Genomic DNA, 24,850 nt, shown 5'->3' on the forward strand with positions numbered 1-24,850 from the left:
ATGACAGACGTTCAGGCACTGGGTGCATTTCCAATATGCAGACTTCCGTCCTCCCTTGCCCACTTGCGACCACATGATGATGTCACTGACGACAGAAAATGAATGCAATATCTTGCAAAAGCACATTTCCAATATCATTTTCTCATTTGCAATTGGGATGGTGAATGAACAACAGTCCCCCAAAAGTTGTGGCTGGGCTGACAGTTATTGTTACTGACATGTATTGTTTTCTCCACGGAGGTGGTTACAGAGGCAGGGCGAGGCCACAAGCACAAGCGGAGGATGGGAGTGTGCATATTGGAATGCACTCACTGTCAAAAGCACCTTACTGTGTGCCGCGGTGCAGTTTTCTTTTTGGCCTGTATGACATTTGACTTGCCCTTGGGCAATATGTCTATGGGACTATAGGCGGTGGCGGTTCTACCTATTTGGGGACCCTAGGCAGAATATAGACTTGGAGCCCTCTTTCATTATTTTTGCCGGAATTTACCATGGCAGGAGTGACTGTTGGGTGCCTCTACAGAAGGCAGTTCGGTGGGCCTACCTTAAGTGAGACCCCAGAAGGGGACAGGGATGAGAGGGTTGAGTTCATAGTTGAGCACAAATAGGGGCACCTAGCCCTTTGCCCTACAGGACAAAGATGCCCTTTTTGAAAACTCCTTTTTTTAAGTTTCTTTTTTTTCTCGTCACAATGCACTGTGGTCCATGTTGACAACAACATCTAGACATGCTTGGCTATTGAATGAGTGTAATAATGCCCCGATATCCTCTATAGCCTAGTAAGGCAGCTCTACCGGAAGTTCTACATGACTTGATCAAGTTGCATCTTACTCTAGAATAGCAAGTGGGTTGCAAAGCCAACCTGGAGGGTAAGGCCATGGTTAAAGCCAATTCCTCTTTTGGCCATACAATATCTTCTTCATGAGTCCCCATGCACAATCGTCAGTGTTTTTAGTAGAGCAGAGTAATATTTATTAATCCCGAGGGAAATTAAGGAAATCATCATAAATCATATTTATTAAATGATTACTATACATTGTAACTATTATCCAGTGTTCCAGCACAGAAATGGAACCATTTCTCTAATATAACTACTTAAGGTATTCTTGACCACTTTTGATCTAGCAGTTTTAGTGATGGGATTGATGTGATGAGACCAACTTAAATCCTTACTCCAAGGAATCTATTCAAGTACAAGAGATAAGTACAAATCATTACAGGAGCCTGAAGTGCCCTCAACAGGCATGAGTAGGTATGACCATTAACATATGAAAGAAGACACCAAAACCAAGTGACCTTTTTCCATTTATTAGAAAAAAGAAACCAATAACAATTAAAAAAAAGAAAGAAAAAAAACAAAAACGTACCTCATTTTTAATGAAGTATACATCATTAAAAACCCTCTCATAGAATAAAATCAAAGCCCAAATACACAGTATAATTCTTGCATATTCATTTCGTATATAGATATATATTCATATTTATATATATTTATATTGGTGCTGCATGGGTGCCTGAAATACTAACCAAACCCTGTCTGGTTTTTAAACACAGGAAACTGGGTGTGGCGATGCGCATGTACTGTAGGCCATGCTCGAACACACCACCCCTGAGTTGGTTACCATTTGGAGATAATAGACAGGCGGTAGGAGCGATCGCTAACGGCTAAGTAACGCTCATGCTAATTATATCTGTACAAGAAAAGCATCGTCTGGGTCCCCTATATTCTGGGAAGGAATAAAGTAAGGAAAAATAACTTTTACAAAGAAGGGGATACAAAGGCTTGATTGTCATAAAAAGGCACCTTTATCTATAAATACATTTATATGTACAGCTAACGTAATTTTGCTCATTTATTTTTTCATTTCGATTTTTTTTTTGCTAGGTTTGGAAGCAAATAGGTGCATGTGAGAGGTACAGAAACAAAACAGAAACAGAAAAAAAATGATGGAATTGAGGACATAACCTCAGCCCTGGCTGGTTCTGAATGATGTGAAGCAAAGTATTGTGAAGAAAAAGCAAATGGCTTGAAGAAACAAAAAAAGGGTCAAGCGAGTAGTAAATGTTGGCAATAAATAACCCAGGTCACCTGAATCAGTCGACAAGGTCCACTTTCTCAGTGACTAGTGTTCTGGGTCATCATCTAGTCTACGAGTTAGAATGAACCCTCTTGTGTAAACAATGGGTAAAAATAAAATACTTCCTCATGCAAATATTCTCTCACTTGTGGATAGTTTGGCAATGCATAGCACGGTTACATTATTTTCTAGGTGAAGCACTTAACTTAAACAAATAATGACAAAATGTGTCTCTCTCTAACCAAATAATACAGCACAACAGTTTCACTGTGTGATGATTTTGCGTTAGTTGTCGTGAGACATGGGGTGGGGTGCATGAGGGGCATGGTGAGAGGTAGCGGTATGGAAGAACCAGAGAGATACAGTGGCACGCAGAGCAGTGACTGCTGGGATAGCTCGGGTTGGGGTATTTGGCGGGAATGTCACAGGGTTTTTGGCGATGGGTACAAATCATAGACATTTGCTGTATACATGTCTGCGGTGCAAATGCCCCACCAATTTCACTATGCATAGAATATGGATCGCTGGGCATGCATGCTGCACAGCTTCTCTGCCGTTGGTTGCTTCCTGGCATGGAAATGAGGCTGAACTGAAGGCCTCGGGGTGAGACACAGTTACTCTGGCAACAGGCATGCATTTATCTAAGAGCCTCAGGCAGCTGATATTGCTAAAATACAGTACTGGTTTTTGGAAGTCGTGTCCTTAACAAGAGCAGCTGCCCAGGCCATGGCCAGCAAAAAAAAACTAAAAAAAGTTGGTGGTGGCAAGAGAGGGAATGGGGGGTGTGAAGTTTAAAGTTTGCTGACTTCAGCACAGAAAGCCTCTGAGGAGGGTCCCTGTGGACTACAGACTCCTCAAAAAAACAAAAAATAAAACGCTCATAAGCATAAAAAATGCAAAGAAAGAAAGAAAGACATATGAATTCAAGAAAACCACCAGAGACTTCAAGGAGAAGAAGTGTCACAATGGGTTGCCTGCCAGACCCAGACCAGATTACAGTAATGCGCGATCCGCTTGCCCCATGACTAGGCGCTGACCTGGTTTGTTTTTTGGCTGTGGTGGTTTGGTGGCATGTATTCAAGAGAAGAGCAATCAATGGTTTCCGCTATACAGGTGACCAGACAGCGGAAGGCAAACAACCACAGACCTGTTGGGTAATCGCGTGTGTGTGTGTATGTGTGTGTGTGTGTGTGTGTGCGCATGTCTTTTATGTTTCTGATGCGTGTTGTGTTCATGAGTGTCTCTGTACGAGTCACTCATTTTACATGTTCCTGAAGTGTGTGTGTGTGTGTGTGTGTGTGTGTGTGTGTGTGTGTGTGTGTGTGTGTGTGTGTGTGTGTGTGTGTGTGTGTGTGTGTGTGTGTGTGTGTGTGTGTGTGTGTGTGTGTGTGTGTGTGTGTGTGTGTGACATTCAGAGAAGCTTATAGCTAGACAGCTCTTTCTCTTTGGTCCAGATTGTGAGCCTGAAATTTTAACAACAGCAACCCTCTCCAAAAAAGAACAAAACAAGGAATAATTACAATCAATTCCAGAAAGAAAAAAATATATGAACAAACATAATGGTGAACGAACACAAAATATCACTATATATAAAATACTACCTGGTTCAGAAGAAGAAGCTCTTCAGCTCTTAAACAGCATACCAAAAACTAAGATGTCTCCCCCGCCCCCCTGGTTCACTATTGTACAACCACACCTCAAGAATTTAGAGAAGGTAAATCTAGGCTGGTGAAGTTACACACAAATGCACTCACTCCCATACACACACGCACCCATGCACCCAAACACACTCACACACACAAAAACAGATTCAAGATGTGCCCCCTTCAGCATTTTGCTAACCAACTGGTGTGACCGAAGGGACTGCCCAAGGACATTACATGCACCGTGTGTGTGTGTGTGTGTGTGTGTGTGTATGTGTATGTGTATGTGTATGTGTATGTGTATGTGTATGTGTATGTGTATGTGTATGTGTATGTGTATGTGTGTGTGTGTGTGTGTGTGTGTGTGTGTGTGTGTGTGTCTGTGTGTCTGTGTGTCTGTGTGCGCACTTGCATACTGTAAGCTGTGTAACATACACTTGCATCAGTCATATCTTAACGGTATGTACAGTATCACAACTATTTTCAAGTCCTCAATAAAACCTTTTGAGCCCAAAACTCCTCTCTGCTGTTAAACTCATCTTACCCAATTCCTTCTCCGTTTGCTCCATTACCCACCCAGCTGCTCTTTTCTCCTCCTTGCTGATCTATCCCCTCATCCATCCATCCATCCATCCGTCCCTCTCTCTCTCCACCCCTTCTTCACGTCTATCCATCGTCAACGTCCTCAATACCATTAAAACGTATACAGGTTTGACAATACAAAACTTCAACATCAAACCTGGGGTGCATTTCTCAAAGCCATAGTTGCCAACTACGCTAGCTACTTTGGTAGTTGTCAATGAGAAATTGCATTGCAAACAACAGAGTAGCTAACTGGCTAACAACTATGCTTTCGAGAAACGCACCCCTGCAGGTCCCTAGTGCCTTGATCGCTGCTCACACTGTGGAACCAGGAACAGTCCCATGGTCACACCAGAAAAGCCCACGCAAGCTCCACAACAATCTTTTGTCAGGAATAAATACCGTCCATCAGTTCAACTCAACCCCTTATATAAATCACAAAAAAGGTGCTCTCTACATAATTTGCCTACATTTTGGTCATGGTTACAATACATAACGACTTGGTTAAACAAATGTGTAAAAATGAAGTAAAAAAAATGTTTCTAAAGGGGTGAACTAACTTAGCTGGTGAATACAGTATGTTTCTTATAAACAGTGAATACACATCCTCACACATTAATTCATATATAAAAAAATGGGTCGGAGGAAAAAAACAACAACTTTTTTCACAGAAGTGAGGAACATTAATTCAAATAAATAATGCATGTATGCCTGTCAAACCAAGCCTCAATGGGGTTCCCTGTCTCCATCTACAGCAAAGGCAAACCGCTGAGTATGCAGCACCACCAGCACCAGCAGCAGCAGTAGCAGTCACTGACAGTGAAGTGGCGGCTACAGCAAGCATCACACTTCTCCACATGCATAAATGGATGACATCAGGGTGGGCCGTGGCAGTCCAGCGGGGGCAATGGTACTGAGGCCTCTCTGTATGTTGTGTCTTGTCTGCAAGGGGCATGGGGTGGGGTGGGGTCGGGGGAATGTTGCAGTTAGTTGTGCATGCTTAGTTCAGTGTGTGTGTGTGTGTGTTGGGGTGGGGCGGGGTGGGGTTGGAGCAGTTGATCCATCCATGAAGGCAGCTTCCTTCTCGCAATTGGCCGTTTAAAACTCTCTTTGGCACCTGTTCATAAACTCTGGTCCTCTTTAACTTTTATGCACGCACACACACTCACAAACACACAAACAGACACACACAGTCTCGCACAAACACACCCACACACACACGCACACACGCACGCACGCACACACAGCCTCACTCCTAAATCACTGTGCTGCTGTACAGTACTTCAGATCTGGTGATCCTCGCAGATCCTCACCAAGGGGTAAGGAAAAGCAGTAGAGTGCAGAGCAGTAAACAGCAAACTCCTCAGGCAGCATTAATCAAAGCCTCCCTCAAGATCATATCTCTCGGCACTCCAATCCAGAAAATGATGTGGTCCTGGAGAAACATAAAGAGTGGGGTGGAAAAAGAGAGGAATTATGTTTTGAGGTAACACCGAGGAATCTACAGACAGTGAGAAGACGTTTGGTAGACTGTATTATAACCTGCCTACCAACTACTAATACAATACGTTAATATGACTTCTGACTTCAAATCTTACATACCGGTATTTTATCCCTTTATTAATACTATTAGCCTTGCATGAATTTACACAAGGCTGTTATAGACTTAAATAAGTGTGGACAAACAAACAAACACAAATAATTAATTAATAATATAAATTAATAACAATTTATTAATAATTAAGAAGTCAGAATAATTCTGCCCAAGTGTGCCCTTTTACCTGGTGTCCAGCAGGGGGTGTGCTACTAATAGTTTCCCCGTTCCAAGGAAAACTTTGCAAGCAGCTCCTGCAACTTGTGGTATGACTCTTCAACACTCTACACATCAAGAGGAGAAAGACACAAATAGAAAGAGGCAGATAGACAGATAGGTCAATCATCAAATTCATGAAAGTCAAGCCACTCTGGGGAATGAAACAGTAAATTGTCCGTTCCTTTTACTCGCACCAAAAAAAGTTGTATTTTTATGTTGCAAGTTGAGCACGCCCATCACTGTTACATGAAAAAAAACCAGTAACACAACTCAAAAGAATATTTTTTCTGTATCTCATTCACAGGCAAAAATTACAGACCCTTTCCATTATAAAACTGTTGCAAGTCATGGCCCATCAATGCAGCTGTGTTCTTTGGATGCAAGACCAGAGGAAAGTTCCACAGATACTGTATATGTACACTATACGCTTCAGTTTCCTTCCCAGACTGCAATACCTTCTACAGTATGTTGCAGTGCAACACCAATCCTACTCTTCTGACTTGTAGCTTTTTCTTCACCACTTATTACTTATGAATGCCTTGCTTGTATCATTGTTTGTACAACACCTCCCTTCTTCCTTGCTGGTTTTCGTCCTAGCAACGTTGATACTCGCTTCTAGCAGCTGTATGGACCGTTTAGTTTTGTTACACAGGAAGGCAAGAAAAAATATCTTGAAGTCTGCTCGCCTGCCCCTTCTTCATCCAAATTTCCACCCACTCATTGATCGATACACTCATCTATCCATGTATCTACAATCTATTTTTCTGTAAATGTATATTACTCATCCATCAGTCCATTCATATTCTTTTTTTTAAAAGATTTTTTTTTTGTCTTTTAGACTTTATTATGGACAGGACAGCACGAGTGGTAGACAGCAAGCGAATGGGGAGAGACGGGGAGGGGTTGGCAAAGGACCCGGGCCAGGAATCGAACCCGGTCAGCTGCATGGCAGGCGAGTTCCCCACAGCAGGGCCAGTCCATTCATGTTCTATCTGAAGCACCCTTATCCCTCCATTTATTCAGTCATTTACTCTTCTATCCACCATTTCATCTATTCCTTCATCCATCCATCCATCCATCCATCCATCCATCAGTCTGTGCTGACCTGTAGTTTTCTCAGCTTGTCCTCCATGAGCTCCAGTCGGTGTCGCACCTCCTCCAGCCTCTCCTGGGAGAGCACCATGGGGGCGCTGATGCCCCCCTGCTCCTCCTCATGCTCCTGCTCCCCCTGCTGCTGCTGCTTCTCCTCTCCCTCTCCCTTCGCACCTCCATCCCCTCCGCTCTCTGAACCTCCGTCCTCCTTCTCTCCGTCAGCGACAGGCTCCTCGCCATCTACTGGACACATACGGTACATACACACACCAGGGAGATTGAGCAATCCTGGTAATAAATTGTGCCCTTGCACTAAACACACAAATCTACACATTAACCCAAATGTTGTTAACCAAACATGGCATCTTTTTATTTTTTCATACTACAGCATAGCAGACGTACAACAAGACACAGTGATACACACAGTGTAGAAAATACATCACAGGTTGATCCATACCTGCCGATTGACGGCCATCAATTTCATCCTGTCCCTCTGGCTCCGCCCCTCCATTCTCACCATCGACGTGGGAGTCTTCTGATAGGCTGATACTGCCCACCAATAGCCTCTTCAGGGACATGACTAGGGGCAACAACAAAAAACATACAATTTTCAGTCTTTTCCTTTATGTTTTTTTTTAACTTAATTTCATACTTGTTTTAGCGATGAGTCTATGTGAGTGAGTGAGTGATTCAGAGATTGGTGTAACTGAGGACATCTGCGCTAGTTCCCCAGTTGGGGCTCGAACCCGAGACCTACCAGTCAGAGCTCCCGTTAGGGCATAGGAGGCACAGCACGAAACCGCTGAGCTAAAGGTCCAAACCGCTAGCTCAGCGCTACCAATACTGTTTGAAGCTTCGGGAGGGAGGTTTACTAACGTTCTACGCTAAAGTCTGCTAGTTGGCATCCGTCACATTGGGAGTGACAGAGAATTAGACAGAAGAAGTTGGAGAATGCCATCCTCATAATGTAAAGACAGAGAGAGAGAGAGAGAGAGAGAGAGAGAGAGAGAGAGAGAGAGAGAGAGAGAGAGAGAGAGAGAGAGAGAGAGAGAGAGAGAGAGAGAGAGAGAGAGAGAGAGAGAGAGAGAGAGAGACTGAACTTCCACTCACGTTCGTCTATCATGTGGTCCGCCATCTTCTCCTGGGGGCTGTTGCAGTGTCCGATGGGGTCGTAGCCGTGGGCAGAGAGGTAGTCCATCAGCATGGCATGCACGTCGCCACTCTTGTCGTGGGCACTCAGATCCTTCTCACCATCTATAGCACAGGGATGGGATGGGACAAGACAGGACAGGCTGTGAGCAGGCTGTGTACAGGAGCTTGCTGTGCTGAAAGGCTTCGGTTCTGCATAAAATGTCACAAGGCTGTACAGCGACAAACTGTAGTGTGTGTGTGTGTGTGTGTGTGTGTGCGTGTGTGTGTGTGTCCTTATTCAGCAGAAAGGGGGTGCGGATGGAGGGGTGAGAAGTGGGGGGCATATTTCTTACCACCGCTGATCTTGGAAGAGTCTCCGTTCTCTGTTGGGCTGAGAGGAGGCTGCAAGCTGTTGGAAAGATGATGAAAATGGGGCAGAGATTATAAAACTCATCTTCTCTTTATCCTACGCACACAGATTACAAACTAAATCTAATAGATTATGTACATAGTGGGGGAAAAGCAAATGTTTTGACTGATGTGCGTGCACGCGCACATGCGCGCACATGCGCGCACGCACACACACACACACAGACACACACACACACACACAGACACACACACACACACACACACAAACTTACGTTGAGGGGCTGAGTGGGACGGCGGGGCTGCCGGGTATGATGCTGCCGAAGCGCGCCCTCTCCAGAGCCGACCCTCCCCCGCTCGTCTTGAAGTCGTCCACTGCCGACTTGATCATGTCATGCCAGCTGCGGAGGGAGGGAGGGAGGACAACTTGAGTGACAGCTCATGGAGCCAACCATAGTGGAAACAGCATCCAGCATGAATTGAAGCGGCCAATGACAATGCGATGATCAGGAAAATTATGTCAAGCACAACTTGAGTGACAGCTCACCTGGCCAATCACCATAAAAAAATATGAAAAAACATGAAAAAAATAATAAATACATTTTTAAAAAATGTGACACTTCACCAACTCACTCAGCCCACTAAGCCAATCACAGAGCCACATACCATCAGCACTGTCTTGAGATGACATTAACTATCTGTGGTTCAAATCAATATAATAGGGATTTCAAATAGTTATTATTACAATGCATGGCAATAGAACTACACTTTAAACGTTGATACAGTTGAGAGGGGGTGGGGCTTAGTTGACATTGGGAGCAGGAGATTTTTGTAATACCAAGGGGGGCGTTTAGCAGGCTTATGATGGGTCTACGGGGCGTTGGGAGGCTTAGGATGAGGTCTAGGGGGCGTTTGTTCAAAAAAAGGTTGAGAACCACTGCTCTAGGGTGAAAGCCAACAACATTTTAAAAGCTTAGATCGAGTACAGTGCCGTCCAAACAGCATAGTTTTGTTTTGCCTCCGAAACACAGGCAGGGCCATTAGTATTCTGAAATCGAAGTGGCTAATAAGCAATCGCGGGAGATGTCAAGGTTCGTTTACTGTTGCCAAGTTACATACAGCATTCCATTTTTCACCATTACTGCTTGAAATTCAGCTATTCAAGAGCCACTGTTACTACACAACCAACCAATGTAAGGAAAACAAGTTGAACAGATTTGAACTTTGTGCACCTTCCAGGTGTGTCAGAAGTCGGACTGTTTTTTTTTCTTTTTTGAGCAAGGACCAGACAGAAAATGTAGAGAGGCACAACAGTGAAATGTGTAATATGCAATGTTCAGGAAAGAAGTTTAACATCTGAGAGGGGCGGTGGAATCAGGGCAGAAGAGTTGTGCTCATTCACCTCTTCCTCTCCTGCATAGACTGGGCCACCAGCTCATAGATCTGGGCACCACTCTCCCAAGTGAAGATCACATAGAAGGCCTTGCGATCTGAGAGAGAGAGAGAGAGAGAGAGAGAGAGAGAGAGAGAGAGAGAGAGAGAGAGAGAGAGAGAGAGAGAGAGAGAGAGAGTCAGTAAAATTAAGTTAGTGAATGTGTGTGCGATACAGGCTTGTGCATTACTACTAAATTACATTATACTGTATGTGTGACAGGCCAATTATCAGACTTTATGTGCCAAATAAACAAAACGTTCAAATTAATGAGGCACATAATCCATATGGCAACACTGCAGTCTCGCAGTATAAACCCTAAAGTATAAGCGCTAAACCCAGTGAACTCTGTCACACACACACACGCACGCACACACACACGCACACTTATAAGGAGGGATATTTTGTATAAAGCAATCCTGCACATTGTCCACAGTGCAAAGGCATCGCTTTGAACTGAGAGATATTTTGTCACATCTGTGACCACATTCACATGCATGCACGCACACAAAAAAGCCTACACGCACGCACGCGCACACAGAATCCTGCATGCACGCATACACTACACACACACACAAAAGCCTGCATGCACGAACGCACGCATACACTGCACACAAAACACACACACACGCACGCACACACACACACACTCCACAGACTCAAGACGGTTTCGCACCTGTGGCGACCTCCCTGAGGAAGGCGGACTCCAGCTTGATGATAGGACTCAGCATCTGCTTGCCCTCCTGCACCACGTTGCTCTTGCTCTGGCACTTCAGCAGCATCTTGTCATCCTGCTTCTGGAGCAGCACCAGGAGGTCACCCAGCAACACACACTGCACATCTGAGGAGGGTGGAGGGGGAAGGAGGGATGGAGGAGGAAGAGGAGGAAGAGGAGGAGGAGGAGAGAGGAGGGGGTGGAGAAGAGGAGGAGAGGATGGAGGAGAGAGGGAGAGGGGGGAGGGGGGAGAGTGGGGGTGGAGAAGAGGAGGAGGAGAGAGAGAGGGAAAGGGGGACAGAGAGAGAGAAGGAGATGAAAGGAGAGGGAGGAAGGGAGAAAGAGAGAGAGAGAGAGAGAGGGATGGAGAAGAGGAGGAGGAGGAGAAAGAGTGGGGGAGAGAGGGGGTGGAGAAGGAGAGAGAGGGGGGAGAGAGAGAGGGATGGAGAAGAGGATGAGGGGTAGAGAAGGGGGGAGAGACATGGAGAGATTGATAAAGAAATATGAGAGAAAAAGAGAAAGACAAATAAGGGGAGAGGGAGGATAATGAGAAACAGAGTGGACAGTAGGAGCAACAGAAAGAGAGAGGGGGGTGAAGGGGTAGAGAGAGTGGCCAGAGGGAAGGATAGCAGGCAGGCAGGCGGCAGGGGAGTGGTAAAGGTGGCAGGGGTAGAGGAGATGAGCACAGAGACATGAGGGGAATTCAAATTATACACAGACAGGGACACAGAGGAACAGATCATGGAGAAGAGATGGAGAGAGAGAGAGAGAAATAACAAAGGAGAGAGAGAGAGAGAGAAGTTCACAGTTAGGCAAGAGAGATAAAAGTTCACAGGGAGTTTAATACACTTTTTTTATTTATTTGCACATGGGGAATGCCTCTTGAGATGCAACATCTACTTTTCAGTAAAGTCCCCTTTTTTTAATTAAACTTTTTTGATGGACACCGGTTCACTTATGGCTCCCTAGTCCCTATATGAACATGAACGGCCCTAAAAAATGGCGTAATGGAGTAATTAGAAGTGAAATAAAAGGAGTGATGTTTAAAATGAAAAGTGGCAAGATCTATCTACCTAGAGCTTTCTCCTTGGTCACCCGCCAGATGAGAGGCCCCTCGTACAACATCTTCCTGGTCGTCAGGTCAATAGACTGGGGGGGAGAGAGAGAGAGAGAGAGAGAGAGAGAGAGAGAGAGACGGAGACAGAGAGAGAGAGAAAGAGAAAGAGAAAGAGAAAGAGAAAGAGAGAGATAATGATGGGAGAGAAGAGAAAGAGAGAAAATTTCAACATACACAGAGAGAAAACCTGCTATACATGTTCTCCAGTTACTGGCACATTATATTGCACATGCATACACACACTGCATAACATTTCGCTTCTTTATTAAATAAAGCCTAATGCACTGGCTCTGGCCATGCTCTGTATAAAACATGAAACCCATGTTGGCATGCCAGTAAAGCTTTAATGGATTGTATTGTGGAGGTGAAGGGCTGGCCTTGAACTCCTCTCACCTTGTACTCCATGTAGAGCTCATTGCTAGGCTTTAGCCCTGAGGTGTCCAGCCGCCGCTGGTAGTCTTTCAAGGTCTGTAGAAATAAAACATCCATAATTTAGATGTCATCATTATGCAAACATGAATTGTACACATTTAGCATTTGTTGTGTGCACAGGGACTATTTAATTAATAAAGGACAGAGCCCTGGAAGCCATTTGTATTGTCCTTTGTTACCCCAGTCTAATTATCTTACTCAATTCAGTATGTGTACGTGGACATATGATTAGGTGTGTCTGTGAGTGTGTGTGAGTGTGTTGCTCTGTGTGAATGTATGCATGTGCGCTTTATCCCTCACAAGTAGGTTCTCCATGCTGCTGACGTGCTCTTGATGACATGATTTAGGGTGTGTGTGTGCGTGCGTGCGTGCGTGCGTGAGAGAGTGTGTGTGTGTGTGTTCTCACCAGTAGATTCTCCATGCTCTTGACCTCCTCGTTGACGTGGTTGAGGATCTTGCGGCAGGCCTCGGCTACCTGCTGGATACTGTGCTTCTCCTCCTCCTGACAACACAACGCAACACAAGGGAGATTAAAGAGTTATTTATTTATATGGTGCATTTCACACAACAGACGGATCAATGTGCTTATATAGAAAATTCCATCATAACCACATTAAAAATGACATCGTAGATGAGTAGATAAAACCAAAAGTGAAAAGAAACAGGAAATACATAGATGAAACAAGTACAGTAAAAACATATTAAAAATAATGTATTTCCCTAAAAGTCAGTGAATAGCTAAGTGAAAAACATAGTTAAAACAATAGTAGGTAACACATTAATGTGTTATGAAAAGCATTATGAAGACTTAGTGCATGTTACATTCATATTTTTATAATCATTTTTTTTAATCATTAATGAATTATTTACTAAGTCTTTATAATGCTTTTTATGCATCCATTAAATAAAGTGTTACCCAACAGTAATAGGCAGAGAAAAGTGTGAGTGGTGCTGTGAGACCTTCTCTGTGCTCTTGGCCACATTCTCCAGCAGCAGTGGGTACTTGGTGAGGCGCTGCATCTCGATGGGGATGATGTCCTTCAGCTGCAGGCGCCGACACTGGGGACGACTCTCTGCCTCCTGATACGCCACCGAGAGAGAGAGAGAGAGAGAGAGAGAGAGAGAGAGGGCACGAGGACAGACAGATAGATGGACAGAGGGGCAGACAGAGAGATGGATAGAGGAGAGGGGCAGAGGGAAAGATGAAGAGAAAGAACAAGGACACACGAGGAAGGACCGAGATAGCGGACGAAAAGAAAGACACAAATGTCAACGCTGTCCATTTCTGATCATCTGTGCTTATGCAGGTTCTTACTCTATTTTGTTACTGTATGTACATTAATAAACACATACGCAATCATTGTTAGATTTCACATATGTTTAATATGGAGCATCATTTGGGAAGCAAACATGAAATTTGCACATGAATATGTATGAATGAAGTCTAAATGCAAAGACCAGAGTGTGTGCGTATGCACACACATCTCTGTGTGTTTGTGTTTTGTGTGTTGTGTGTGTGTGTGAGTGCGTGTATGCAAGTATGCGAGCACGCACTTGTGTGCTTAGGTGCATGTATGCGCTGGCTACCTGGATGAAGGTGTTGAAGCGAGGGTCCTTCTTCTTGCTCTTGATCTGCTCCAGCGCCCAGGACTGGTGGCTGCAGAAGCGTGCCGAGAGCTTCTGGAAGAACTCTCCATCGGGCCCACTGAACTGGAGGACAGAGAGGAGAATAGAGGGTCAACTTACTGGCCATTTAACTCCTTTGCACAGAGCCCATGTTTATAACCGTACTGTCACCAAAATTGCGATGGCTATGTCTTAATCTGTCACTTAAGGCTCTCGGTAATGTCATAGCAATGTTGTTGTGATGTAGTTGAGTATTTCCAGAATGTAGTGAATAGGCCCCATCTGCACTAAGAGGCTACACAGGCTACACCACAATCACAAAAAGGTGACATTAATAAATCTGTGAAATTCATAGAAAAAAATAATGTCTGCACTCTCAAAATCATTTATGTTTTTTTTCTTTAATTGCCAAGCTTTCGGTCTCAAAGACTTTCCTCAAGGCACACAGCACACGCGGAACAAAGAACTGAAATCTGCTCAGTCTCATTAGAGTGATCACAGGTGGTCGGGCACAGCTGCTGCTGTAGCTTTCTGGCCAAACAGAAATACATTTTTAAAACCTTTGAAATTCACAAGAAAGGGGACATTGAGAAAAAAGAGAAGACCACAACTACAAGAGATAAACAGTGGCTCAAAAGCATCTCAGACAGGAGAAGCCGAGTGCAGACCTAATGTCATAAGGTAAGATAAGATAGATGGATAGATAGATACAGTAGATATTTATGTCTTTGCAGAAACTTGTTTTGTGCCATTGACAGTGCGTCTGATAGTTACAAAAACAGAAAAAACCCCACAATATACAAATACAATCACCCCACGACAAAAACACAACATGACATAGGACAAGACAAGACCCCCTCATATTCTTAAATAGAATACAATGGTAAAGTGCAATGACAGAGTGCAGTTGTTTTACAGGTGGATTCTTATTGGACAGGGATGTACTGGTGGGTATAAATGACCTACGGGCTCCATTTGTCTGGAATGAAGGCAGCCTGAACCTCCTGCCTTAATTCCAGACAAAGAGAGCCCGTAAGTCATTTATAAGGTAAGGTAAGGTAAGGTGAGGGGAGGTGTTGTAAGGTAAAGCAAGAAAAAAGTCAAAGTCAAAAAAGCAATACGAGGAATTAAGAAGGAGGTCTGTCTACTTACTCTGCTGAGGAGCGTTGAGGAGATGGATTTGACGATGTAGTTGTCCTCCAGACGCAGTTTCTTCAGGTTCTCATAGAAGGTATCTGCAGACAGGGAAAAAGAACAGCACTCAGGGTGACGAGGGTCAAATCTCAACCACATTTTGGACAATGGTCATTAAATTGCTCATTCATTCATCCTTTCACCACCACCACCAAAAATAGACATCAAGACACTTTTCGACTTGGATTGCCACACTTTTCAAAGAGTCCATGTATTTTTGGAATGTGTAGTATACATAATGTGTGTGCAGATGTCTGTCGTATGAGAAATATGTTGGATTTGAGGGATGCGTATCAAGTGTCATGCTGCTGGACATCTACATTTTCCCTCTGGGATAATGATTAAGTTACTCTGCTCTATACATCAGGCTGCTTCAACCCATTGATGTCAGATGCTGCACAGCACAACACTGAACCAAGTGCCTAGAGTGCCCGTGGATCATGAGATTCAAGATTTTTTTATTTAACATCTTGGTATGTGAGAGATGAATGAACAAGTTGTAATGCAAGATAAGCTTTTAAATACAATTTAATGTTTTTTTATGTTCATCAGAGGCTGGGATATTTAGGTTTTCAGTATCTTTTCCCAAAAAAACGGCTTAGGCATTTAGCAGGGGTATTTGCAGGTGATTTAGACATCAATGGGTTAATGCCAACCACATGGCCACAGTTCTGGTGAGTGCGTCCTGGCTATGCAGTGCCATGTGGACTATGCCAACTCGACTTACTGTGCAACTCGATGATGTCGTCGAGGCCGGGGAAGATGGCGGCCACCTCGTCGGGGTGCATGAGCCCCTCCCTCTCCATCGGCCGCGCAAATATGTTCTGCAGCACGTTCAGCATGCGCACGTGAGCATGCTCTGTCATGAACAGCTCTGCGGAGGAGGGAGAAAGAAGAGGAGAGAGATGAGCTATGGTACTTACTGGAGGGACAGATCCTATGAGGAATGAAGCGAAGGACAGCACTCTTCAGATTTCTTCTTTGTTTATTCGCCCACGAACATTTCGGGCAGAGCCCTTCTTCAGAGTGTAATGGCGTTACACGCCCGAGAGTACGGCTTTTCTACTAAATATGAACTTTGCCGTTCGTTTGTTCACACCCGAGGACCTTGTAAGAAATATTTGAGAGTCGAGCGCACTTTCTAAAAACAAGTCCGACAGGCGGACATACCCTCTTATAGAGATGGGTAGGACGCATCTAAAAAGAGAACGTGGCCTGTGTCTCACCGTTGATGACCTCCTGCCTCTTGGTCTCCTTCTTGTTGAGCTCCTTGAGCTCCCGGGGGTCGGCCTGCTCCCTCCAGTTGGGCGGGTCCTGCTCCAGCTCCAGGAGGCGGGGCTCCATCTCCTCCATCAGCTGGGGGGAGGGACCAGAGGCGGAGCCAGCGGGAGCCACCTCGGGTACCGGCAGACTTCCGTCAGTACTGAGGGAAATGACAAGAAGGACAAGCCGTCAGTACTCAGGGCAAGACATAAAGGGTTTGTGGAGATTGAAGACGTTGCTTTTTGGATAGAGGAGCTCCCAGAAGAAGTGCAGTACCTTATGAGATAAGATAAACTTTATCGCCTGTTTGCACAGAAATTTGTCTTGCATGACACTTCTCCACAATCCACATATAATCGCACATTAAAAACACATAAAACGCAATATATATAGAGGGCAGCACAGTTCATTAAATTAAGTTAATAAAATAATCTTAAATATTCAGTGGCATTAAAAAGAAGTATGCATTCTATGTAGATGTGTGAGGTCTAACTAAACCCTTTTTGATAATATGACTTGGGTAAATGACAATTTTTTTACAGGCAAAAAGACAAAAACAAAACAGACGAAAAAAAAACTTGATGAAAAATTAGGGGGTGCGCTGCCACTGTTGACAATAGCAACACACCTGAACCTGCATTCATGTCCTTCCAATGGACATGAATGGACATGAATCCCTCCATATAACAAGGAAATGAAATGCAAAACAGAAATGTAAACAGAAGCTTTATAGCTGTTGACATAGCAACTAGTAACGATAGTGCACTTCTCAAAAGCTATTAGTAAGTAACATTTTACGTTGTGGTTAATTAACGTTTCAGTTACAGTACTCTGCTGCGTTGCTCTCAATGCGATTACCCATTGCAACCCAACCAAGACTGGCTAGAAACTACCGTGTTGAGGAACACACACCTGTCATTTCACTTCAACATAATATTGTGTGAATCCATGCTCCAAAAACCTCTCATTTTGTTAAGTCACTTGCAAGGTGAGTGAGGGTTAATGATGCTTTAACAGGCATACAAACCACAGTTAGGTTGGGGGTGGCTGGAGCAGGCAGGGCGGACAAGGCTCGGGGTTAAACACCTCTGGGGTGCATTTCTGGAAAGTGTTGTTAACCGTTAGCAACTTTGGTAGTTGCCAATGGGAAATTGCATTGCAACCAACAAAGTAGCTAACATAGTTAGCAACTACGCTTTCCAGAAATGCACCCCTGGGCTGTTTATGTCTGATATTGGGGGATATATATATATATATATATATATATATATATATATATATATATATATATATATACACATATATATATAGGAGTATATATATATATATATAGGATCAGCATGTTACTGTGTGAGGGGTGTGTTGTCATGTCGTGTGTGTATGTGTGTTAGGGCTGCCTTACAAGAGGCGGGGCCGGGGGGAGGGTGAGGGGGGGGGTGAGGTGGCGGGGGAGACGGCGGCGGTCTGCAGGTCCACGTCGCTGCGAGAGCGAGACTGCTTCTGGCGGCCCGACCTCCGGCGAGAAGACGGGCGGCGCTCCACGCGCATGCTCGTACTGCGCTTCACATCCCTGGGGGAGAGAGACCGGGAGGGGAGGGGACGAACGAGGAGCAGGAGGAGGAAGAGGACAGAAGGAGAGGAGATGGAGGAAGAGGAAGAGAGGAGGAGGAAGGAGAGAGGGGAAAAGAGGAGAGAGAGACCGGGAGGGGAGGCAGGAGGAGGAGGAGGGGAGACAGGAGGAGGAGGAGGAGGAGGAGGAGGAGGAAGAGGACAGGAGGAGAGGAGATGGAGGAAGGAAGAGAGGAGAGAGAGAGACCGGGGGGACCGGAAGGAGAGAAGGAGGAGCAGGAGAGGGAGGAAGAACAGAAGGAAGGCAAAGAAACCAGGAGGAACCAACACAAACGAGAGAATGAGGTAGGTGCAGAATAGGAGAAGAAGAAGAAGATACAGTGAAGAAAGGGCAGCGGAGGACAGGAAGACGACAGACAAGACAGGAGGAAGAGAAGAGAAGAGAAGAGGAGGATAGGAAGGACAGGTGCAGAGAGGAAATCAGCAGGAAGATGGGGTAAAACAAAGGAGTGGGTTGGAAGGCATGGGTGAGAGGTAGCATGGAGGACAGGACAGAAGAAAGTGGAAAGAAATAATAGGACAGAAAATGTGACGCAAGACACCCAGAGAGGAGGGAAAGCAACAAAAATGTTGAAAAATAAAAAAGGAGAGAGAGAGAGAGTGTCAATGAAAGAATAGCAGAGAGAGAGAGAAAAGTGGTAGAACATACCAGAAGAGAGTGGCGAGTGGAACGACCATAATGAAACAAAGACGGGGTGAGGAAAAAAAAAAGAATTGAAGAGAGAACAAAAGAGTGAAATGGAGGAAGTTTGTGACAGTGAACCTGTTATAAATCTCAACGATAACCAACACAACAGTTTCATAGATTTCCATCAGCTCTTATCTTACGCTCCTCCACGGGCTAATAAAATGACTCTCTCCATGGCAATCAACAGCTAACTGCTCCCTGCAGTGGTCACATTACATGGACACAGGCCGTTTAAGCTCCAAACATCAACACATCGCTGTAACCAAGCCTGAGGATCGGAGAAGGGAGTGTGTGCGTGTGTGTGGTGTGCACTGTGTGAGTGTGTGTGTGTGTGTGAGTGTGTGAGTGTGTGAGTGTGTGAGTGTGTGAGTGTGTGTGTGTGTGTGTGTGTGTGAGTGTGTGTGTGTGTGTGTAGTAGGAAAATGTGTGTGCGTGTGTGTGTGTGCACGCACATGCATATGTGCGTGTGTGTAAAATGTGTGTGTATGTGCATGTGCATTTCAACAGGCACTAATTGAACATCTCAGCATCTCTCCAAAGCACAGTTCCTGGCTGGCACACAGACAGGCTGGGTACCACAGGAGGGCAGTATCGGCATCCGGATCAGCACTCCTCCATCCACATACCCAACAAGCCCAAAACAACTGAGAAGAACATACTTAGCCATGCAGTGTGTGTGTGTGTGTGTGTGTGTGTGTGTGTGTGTGTGTGTGTGTGTGTGTGTGTGTGTGTGTGTGTGTGTGTGTGTGTGTGTGTGTGTGTGTGTGTGTGTGTGTGTGTGTGTGTGTGTGTGTGTGTGTGTGTGTGTGTGTGTGTGTGTGTGTGTGTGTGTGTGTGTGTGTGTGTGTGTGTTGCATGCAATCTGTAATAGTACGTTCCATTTGCTGTGGGTTTGATGTTTATCTGTTCATTAAAATCTGGGTTAAAATCTGTGGTGCATACATACATGTTGCGTAATGGTAACAGTCATGTGAAATGAATCAAAATATGCATTATGGAACTGTCATATAGTTTCTGTTCTCGTGCCTACAGGTAAGGAATTTAATATTGTGTAATTTATGACTACACCAGGTGCAACAGATTTCCATTCTAACCAGCGAGGACTGACTGAGTTTGGGCGCACAATCAAAATGGCACAAAATGCACTTCCGGTTTATTGCATTTGGCTGTGACCATGCTCATTCTTCAATTTTCAGGCCATTGAGACAGCACGGTGAACAACTTAATTAGTTTGAATTTCTTTTCTCCCTCGTCAGCCACTGTTCACCAACCACTACTAGTAACACAGTGCTAATTCAAGTTCTTCTCTTCTGTGATCTTCTTCTGTCAACTAGGAAAGCTGACAGGGGAGGGACAAAGGGGTTAGTTGCCCTGGTCCCACTGAGAGAGGGGCCCTAAAATTGGATTTTCATTACATTGTATGCATTGGATGGGGGGCCCATTCAGATGATTTTGTCTTGAGCCTGGCAAAAGCTGTCAGTGGCCCTGCATTGAACTGTCATGACTTAACTCAGTCTCAGAGGCAAATGGAATGCACTATGCCTATACCGCAACGGTGGGTGTGTCTTCCTGAATATTCGTGTAAGAGTGTGTATGAAAGTGAGTGAGTGTGAGTCAGAGTGTGTCAGTGTGTGTGCGTCACGTGTGGGATCTTTCCAGTAAGAGCTGAGCGCCGAGGACCCACCTTGAGGCTTTGTGTCTGTGAAAAACACGTGACAGCATTCAGTTACACCAACACACACACACACCACCCGCAATCCCTGCCCTGCCTTCCAAACACACCAGACCCTAGTAAGCACCTTCGCAACAACACAGCGGCAATCCTTCAGAGCCAGACAAGTCCAAGCATGACTGCGCAAGAGCTTAAAGCACACAACAGCAGCAACACAACGCTGCAAGACACAACCCAGGCCAGCAACAAGCTCCAAATATGTAATGCAATCAGAATAATGTTTCTCATGCCATTAACCATCACCCATTTCAAGTCAACACATCAGGCTTCCTTAGACCAGCATAATACACCCCCCCCCACCACCCTCCTCCTCCCCGCTGATGTTATCACGTCCAAGGCAGTTCCTACAGGAAGCCTCTAAACGGATAGATAAATATAGGAGCATTGTTTGTGTCTAAGAACCTGAAAAAGCAAGATGTGGCCGGGACACAGAAGCTAGGCTAATCACGGGAACCGTAGTCTGAAGCTGCTGCGACAAAACACCAAGGAGGACAAGACGGTACAAGCGACACACACACAGATAAATAGCTTCTGATGGCTGCAAAACATGGAAACTTTGCCAAACAGAGACCCTGGACCAAGAAACAGGAAGCTAGCTAGCACTGACATAGGCAACGACAGACCGCTACTTGCACATAGAAAAGACCAGACGTACAGTAACAGCGATGACAACACAAAGCAAAGACCACGAAGACAGAAGGAAGGAGTTGGAAAAAGGACGAGAGAAAGGAGACAAACAAATAGAAGAGGGGGAATGAGGAGAGGAGGGAAGCTGCAGTGGAGATGTGGTTGGAGGTTTTGGGGTCCTGGTGTGGAAAAAAAACGGTCTCTGCGTCTGGGAGAGGCATTTGCTGCTGTGGGCGTCTTTGGTTTTCTTTTGGGAGAAGACGAGGCCGTTAGCACTGCTAGCCTAGCAGCAGCGAGAGCAAGGGAAAGCAACACAGCAGGACGCAGCACCAAGGGAGTTTTACCACGCTCCCTTAGCCTGGACAAAGAACTGAGGGAGTCTTACCACGCTCCGTCAGTCAGCACAGTTAGGACATTTGTTTATAGCAACTCTTTGCCTTATAATAACTGATTGGTTGGATACACTACGTACACTAATGCTTGCACATAAGGCATACTGCATGCCATTGTGTGTACTCTAGTTAGTATATTTTAGCCCTAGCCCTGTCCACTTTGCTTTGTCTCCGAAGACATTTGTCTGCCTGGTGGTGTCCCTGCGTCTCACCTGTCCTTGTCCTGGGCCTCCTCCACGGCCGTCTCGCTGGGACTGGTGCCCGCGGCGTCCCAGGGGAAGGCGCCCGGCTGGCTGGCGGGGGACACCTCGCCCCCCTCCGACACCGACTGCGAGTCCGAGCGGCTGCTTGTCGGCCCTGGAGGGAACGTCGAGGAAGGAGGGAACTTTAAGGAAACTACAGTTCCCACAAGCCAACACTCTCAAGACTGAGATTGAGGATTGAAGACTAAGAGGCGAAATCAAAATAGTCCAAGATTGAGATTGAAAATTGAGAGGCAAAAATCAAAAACGCCTTCTTGTGTCAAGGAAGAGTAGGAGCACAACTATCTGAACTGACCCCTTTGGTGTTTTGGCCTTAAAACATATGAAAGTCTACACAACGCATTCAAGACTTCCTACCGTAACAAATGGCTCAACCCAAACTATCCCAGTGTGACCTATACCTGGCTTACCGATGCTGTCGGGGCTGGGGATGACGCTGATGTTGATGGTGGAGGCCTCGCTGATGTCTGAGCTGGCCTGGCTGTTGGAGCCCGTGGAGCCCGACTTGCGGCTGCCGGATAAGGAAGCGGCGCTATTGTCGGGGGCCAGGCCACGAGAGGGGGCGTTGCCACTGGAGCCTTTCCTCTCGTGGGACTTGTCCTTATCACCTGATGCGGAGAAGGAGGGATAGAGGCAGAGAGAGGGTGAGGCAGAGAGAGAGTGAGAGAGGGGGGGGAGAGAGAGAGAGAGAGAGAGAGAGAGAGAGAGAGAGAGAGAGAGAGACAGAGACAGAGAGACAGAGAGAGAGGTAGACAGAGAGAGAGAGAGAGAGAGAGAGAGAGAGAGGTAGACAGAGAGAGAGGTAGACAGAGAGAGAAGAGGGAAGAGTGAATGTATAGTGGAAACAGAATCTAAGAAAAGAGCATTTTGAAGAGAGACTAAGCTATAATGCAATAGCTCATCTAATAAGGCATCACTAAGAATGTGTGGTATTACTACAGATGAACTATACAATCACTACTAGGCACAGAGACAGAGACTGTATGAGACAGTGAAGAGTAGGGTCGGGTGAAGGCCAAAGGTGAAGAGGTGGGAGAGGAGAACAACCAAATAGGGAATGAAGAGTATGAAAGAGGTGGAACTGGAAGTGATCTGTGACAGAAATGAGAGTTAGTCTTTCCCAAGAGCAGAGAGATAAGAGAGTGAAGACCTCAACCCCAAGATCCTTCAGGACAGATGGACAGACACTGACAGACATAAAGCGCTGTGGATCCTCGTTCGTTTGCGGATAACTTTTTTGTACCTCTTTCCATGATCATAATGAGAAGACTTCAATGTTTGCTTTTATGCCTTTAAACCATTTTTAATTGGTCTTTGCCGTGTGCGCTGCAGTACCGATTTGCATGTGAATTTGTTTTAAATCCCACCACAGTGCACACTTGTACTGTCAGCGTCCTATCCTCATAGAAATTTGCATCCATGAGAGAGAGAGAAAAAAAACATGCCACAGAGTTGATGGCTCCCAGAAAAACCCCAAGTCGTTCTAATAACCTCTAGCCTCTAACACACCACTGGATTGACCTGATACATGCACACATGCAACTGATTTGATTAGTAATAAAAAAAGGGGAAAGGGACCATTTTGGGAGTCTACGGTTACAGAGGGTAACAAACGTAAAAGAAGTAAGAGAGTGACATTTATTTTTTTTCGTCAGGCTGTGATACCTTCATTGTCCAATCTAGGTGGTTTGATATCACCTGAAAGCACAAAACATGACCAGACAAACATGTTTCCCAGAGTTGTTCATCAAACGGAGTAAACATTGTAACACAAAAGAAGAAGGTATTAGATTTTTAAGATGTGCAGTCTGATGCAAAGTTACCAATATAACTGAAAGGTGGTACACTATTTCAATGGGGACTCACTGGCCACATTTACTGCCATATCCAAAGCACATTTTAGTTTAATTACACGTGGATATGTTATGGATAAACTCTGGATAATGAATGCAGAGATCTTCTGAGGAGTTTTTTTTAACCATATCCCATTTGATTACATCCTACTGATTAATTTTACAATTCCATGCATGATAAAATACGAACTACACCTACACCTGCAGTACGAGAAGGACAGTGTGACTAGGCAACACTTGTCTTTGGCTAGTCTTTTCTTGTGCTTCTAAACTAACTGGCTCATGATATGACCATTCATGGACATTAGTTAGGACACATCAACCAAACATAACGGAGTGATCAATTACTTAATTAAAACAACAAACTGAGTTTATGAGGATGGCCATGATTCTAAGCCCATGACCCACAGTACTGTATGTGTGATGAGAAACCTGAATAATGGCATGTTGTGTATCCCATGTGTTGGATATACTATGCAAGCTGGGGTGGAGGGATGGGGGGGTATGGGCGAGATGGGTGATTGGGAACACATGGCTGCTTAGGGGAGCGTGTGGGCAGGGGAGGGAGGGGGGCAGTAGTGGGGTGTCCATACGTACCTCCTCCCCCTCTCATCCAGCTCTCGGCTTCTCTGAGGATGCTGGGGAGTACGGTCCTCGGCTTGGACACCTTGGGCTCTTCTTTCTTCTCCTTCTTGTCCTGTAATGAGTTACAATATATTACATTATATTACATTGCATTACATAACATTACAATACAGCTAACTGACCCTTTTACCCAAAGCGACCTACGGTTATTGCCAACTAGGTTAAGCTGTGCTATCAGACATGACCACTGAGACGATTTGAAGAGTTTTGGGTGCTTGTGGACAAACCTGGTATTGAATGAAAAATGCAAATAAAGTCTGCACATTGATGAGGGGCATGCTGTCCGAAACGTCACATTAAAATAAGAGAAACGGGAGCCTTGGTGTGCGGACTTCATTTTCATTTTTCATGTGACTATTTTGAGACGGATGTGCATGGTTTTTTTTCCTTTGGAAACTCAAACCTGGTATTGTACTCAAATTCTCTATTTGACCAAGCTCGACTCATCTGTATACTGTAGCTTCATGGGAGGCTAAGACAAGCCTGTTCTGAGGGGGACTGTTGGTATTGAGCTGAGAGGCAGTGTCAAGAGTT

General features: G+C 45.1%; 1 protein-coding gene across 8 annotated transcripts in view; it reads right to left on the minus strand.

Moving 5' to 3' along the window:
- Positions 1-1,292: 1,292 nt before the first annotated feature.
- arhgef1b (Rho guanine nucleotide exchange factor (GEF) 1b) overlaps positions 1,293-24,850 on the minus strand; it is a 72,660-nt gene continuing 49,102 nt past the window's right edge. For 4 of the 8 annotated variants that reach the window (XM_063199689.1, XM_063199694.1, XM_063199693.1 and 1 more), the window contains 23 exons: positions 24,269-24,368; positions 23,484-23,516; positions 22,229-22,426; positions 21,768-21,912; positions 20,489-20,503; positions 17,890-18,057; positions 16,451-16,647; positions 15,952-16,098; positions 15,183-15,265; positions 13,992-14,114; positions 13,365-13,484; positions 12,811-12,906; positions 12,366-12,440; positions 11,929-12,004; positions 10,817-10,981; positions 10,111-10,198; positions 8,984-9,109; positions 8,693-8,748; positions 8,319-8,462; positions 7,666-7,788; positions 7,222-7,451; positions 6,085-6,181; positions 1,293-5,738 (listed from right to left, as the gene is read on the minus strand). In XM_063199689.1, coding sequence (XP_063055759.1) covers positions 6,110-6,181; positions 7,222-7,451; positions 7,666-7,788; positions 8,319-8,462; positions 8,693-8,748; positions 8,984-9,109; positions 10,111-10,198; positions 10,817-10,981; positions 11,929-12,004; positions 12,366-12,440; positions 12,811-12,906; positions 13,365-13,484; positions 13,992-14,114; positions 15,183-15,265; positions 15,952-16,098; positions 16,451-16,647; positions 17,890-18,057; positions 20,489-20,503; positions 21,768-21,912; positions 22,229-22,426; positions 23,484-23,516; positions 24,269-24,368 — 2,580 coding nt within the window. In that variant the 3' untranslated portion in view covers positions 1,293-5,738; positions 6,085-6,109. The remainder of the gene's footprint in view (positions 5,739-6,084; positions 6,182-7,221; positions 7,452-7,665; positions 7,789-8,318; positions 8,463-8,692; positions 8,749-8,983; positions 9,110-10,110; positions 10,199-10,816; positions 10,982-11,928; positions 12,005-12,365; positions 12,441-12,810; positions 12,907-13,364; positions 13,485-13,991; positions 14,115-15,182; positions 15,266-15,951; positions 16,099-16,450; positions 16,648-17,889; positions 18,058-20,488; positions 20,504-21,767; positions 21,913-22,228; positions 22,427-23,483; positions 23,517-24,268; positions 24,369-24,850) is intronic. The other 4 variants (XM_063199690.1, XM_063199692.1, XM_063199691.1 and 1 more) reach the window with 4 other exon arrangements.

The sequence above is a fragment of the Engraulis encrasicolus genome, chromosome 5 (genome assembly GCF_034702125.1).
Source record: "Engraulis encrasicolus isolate BLACKSEA-1 chromosome 5, IST_EnEncr_1.0, whole genome shotgun sequence".
Taxonomy (NCBI): domain Eukaryota; kingdom Metazoa; phylum Chordata; class Actinopteri; order Clupeiformes; family Engraulidae; genus Engraulis; species Engraulis encrasicolus.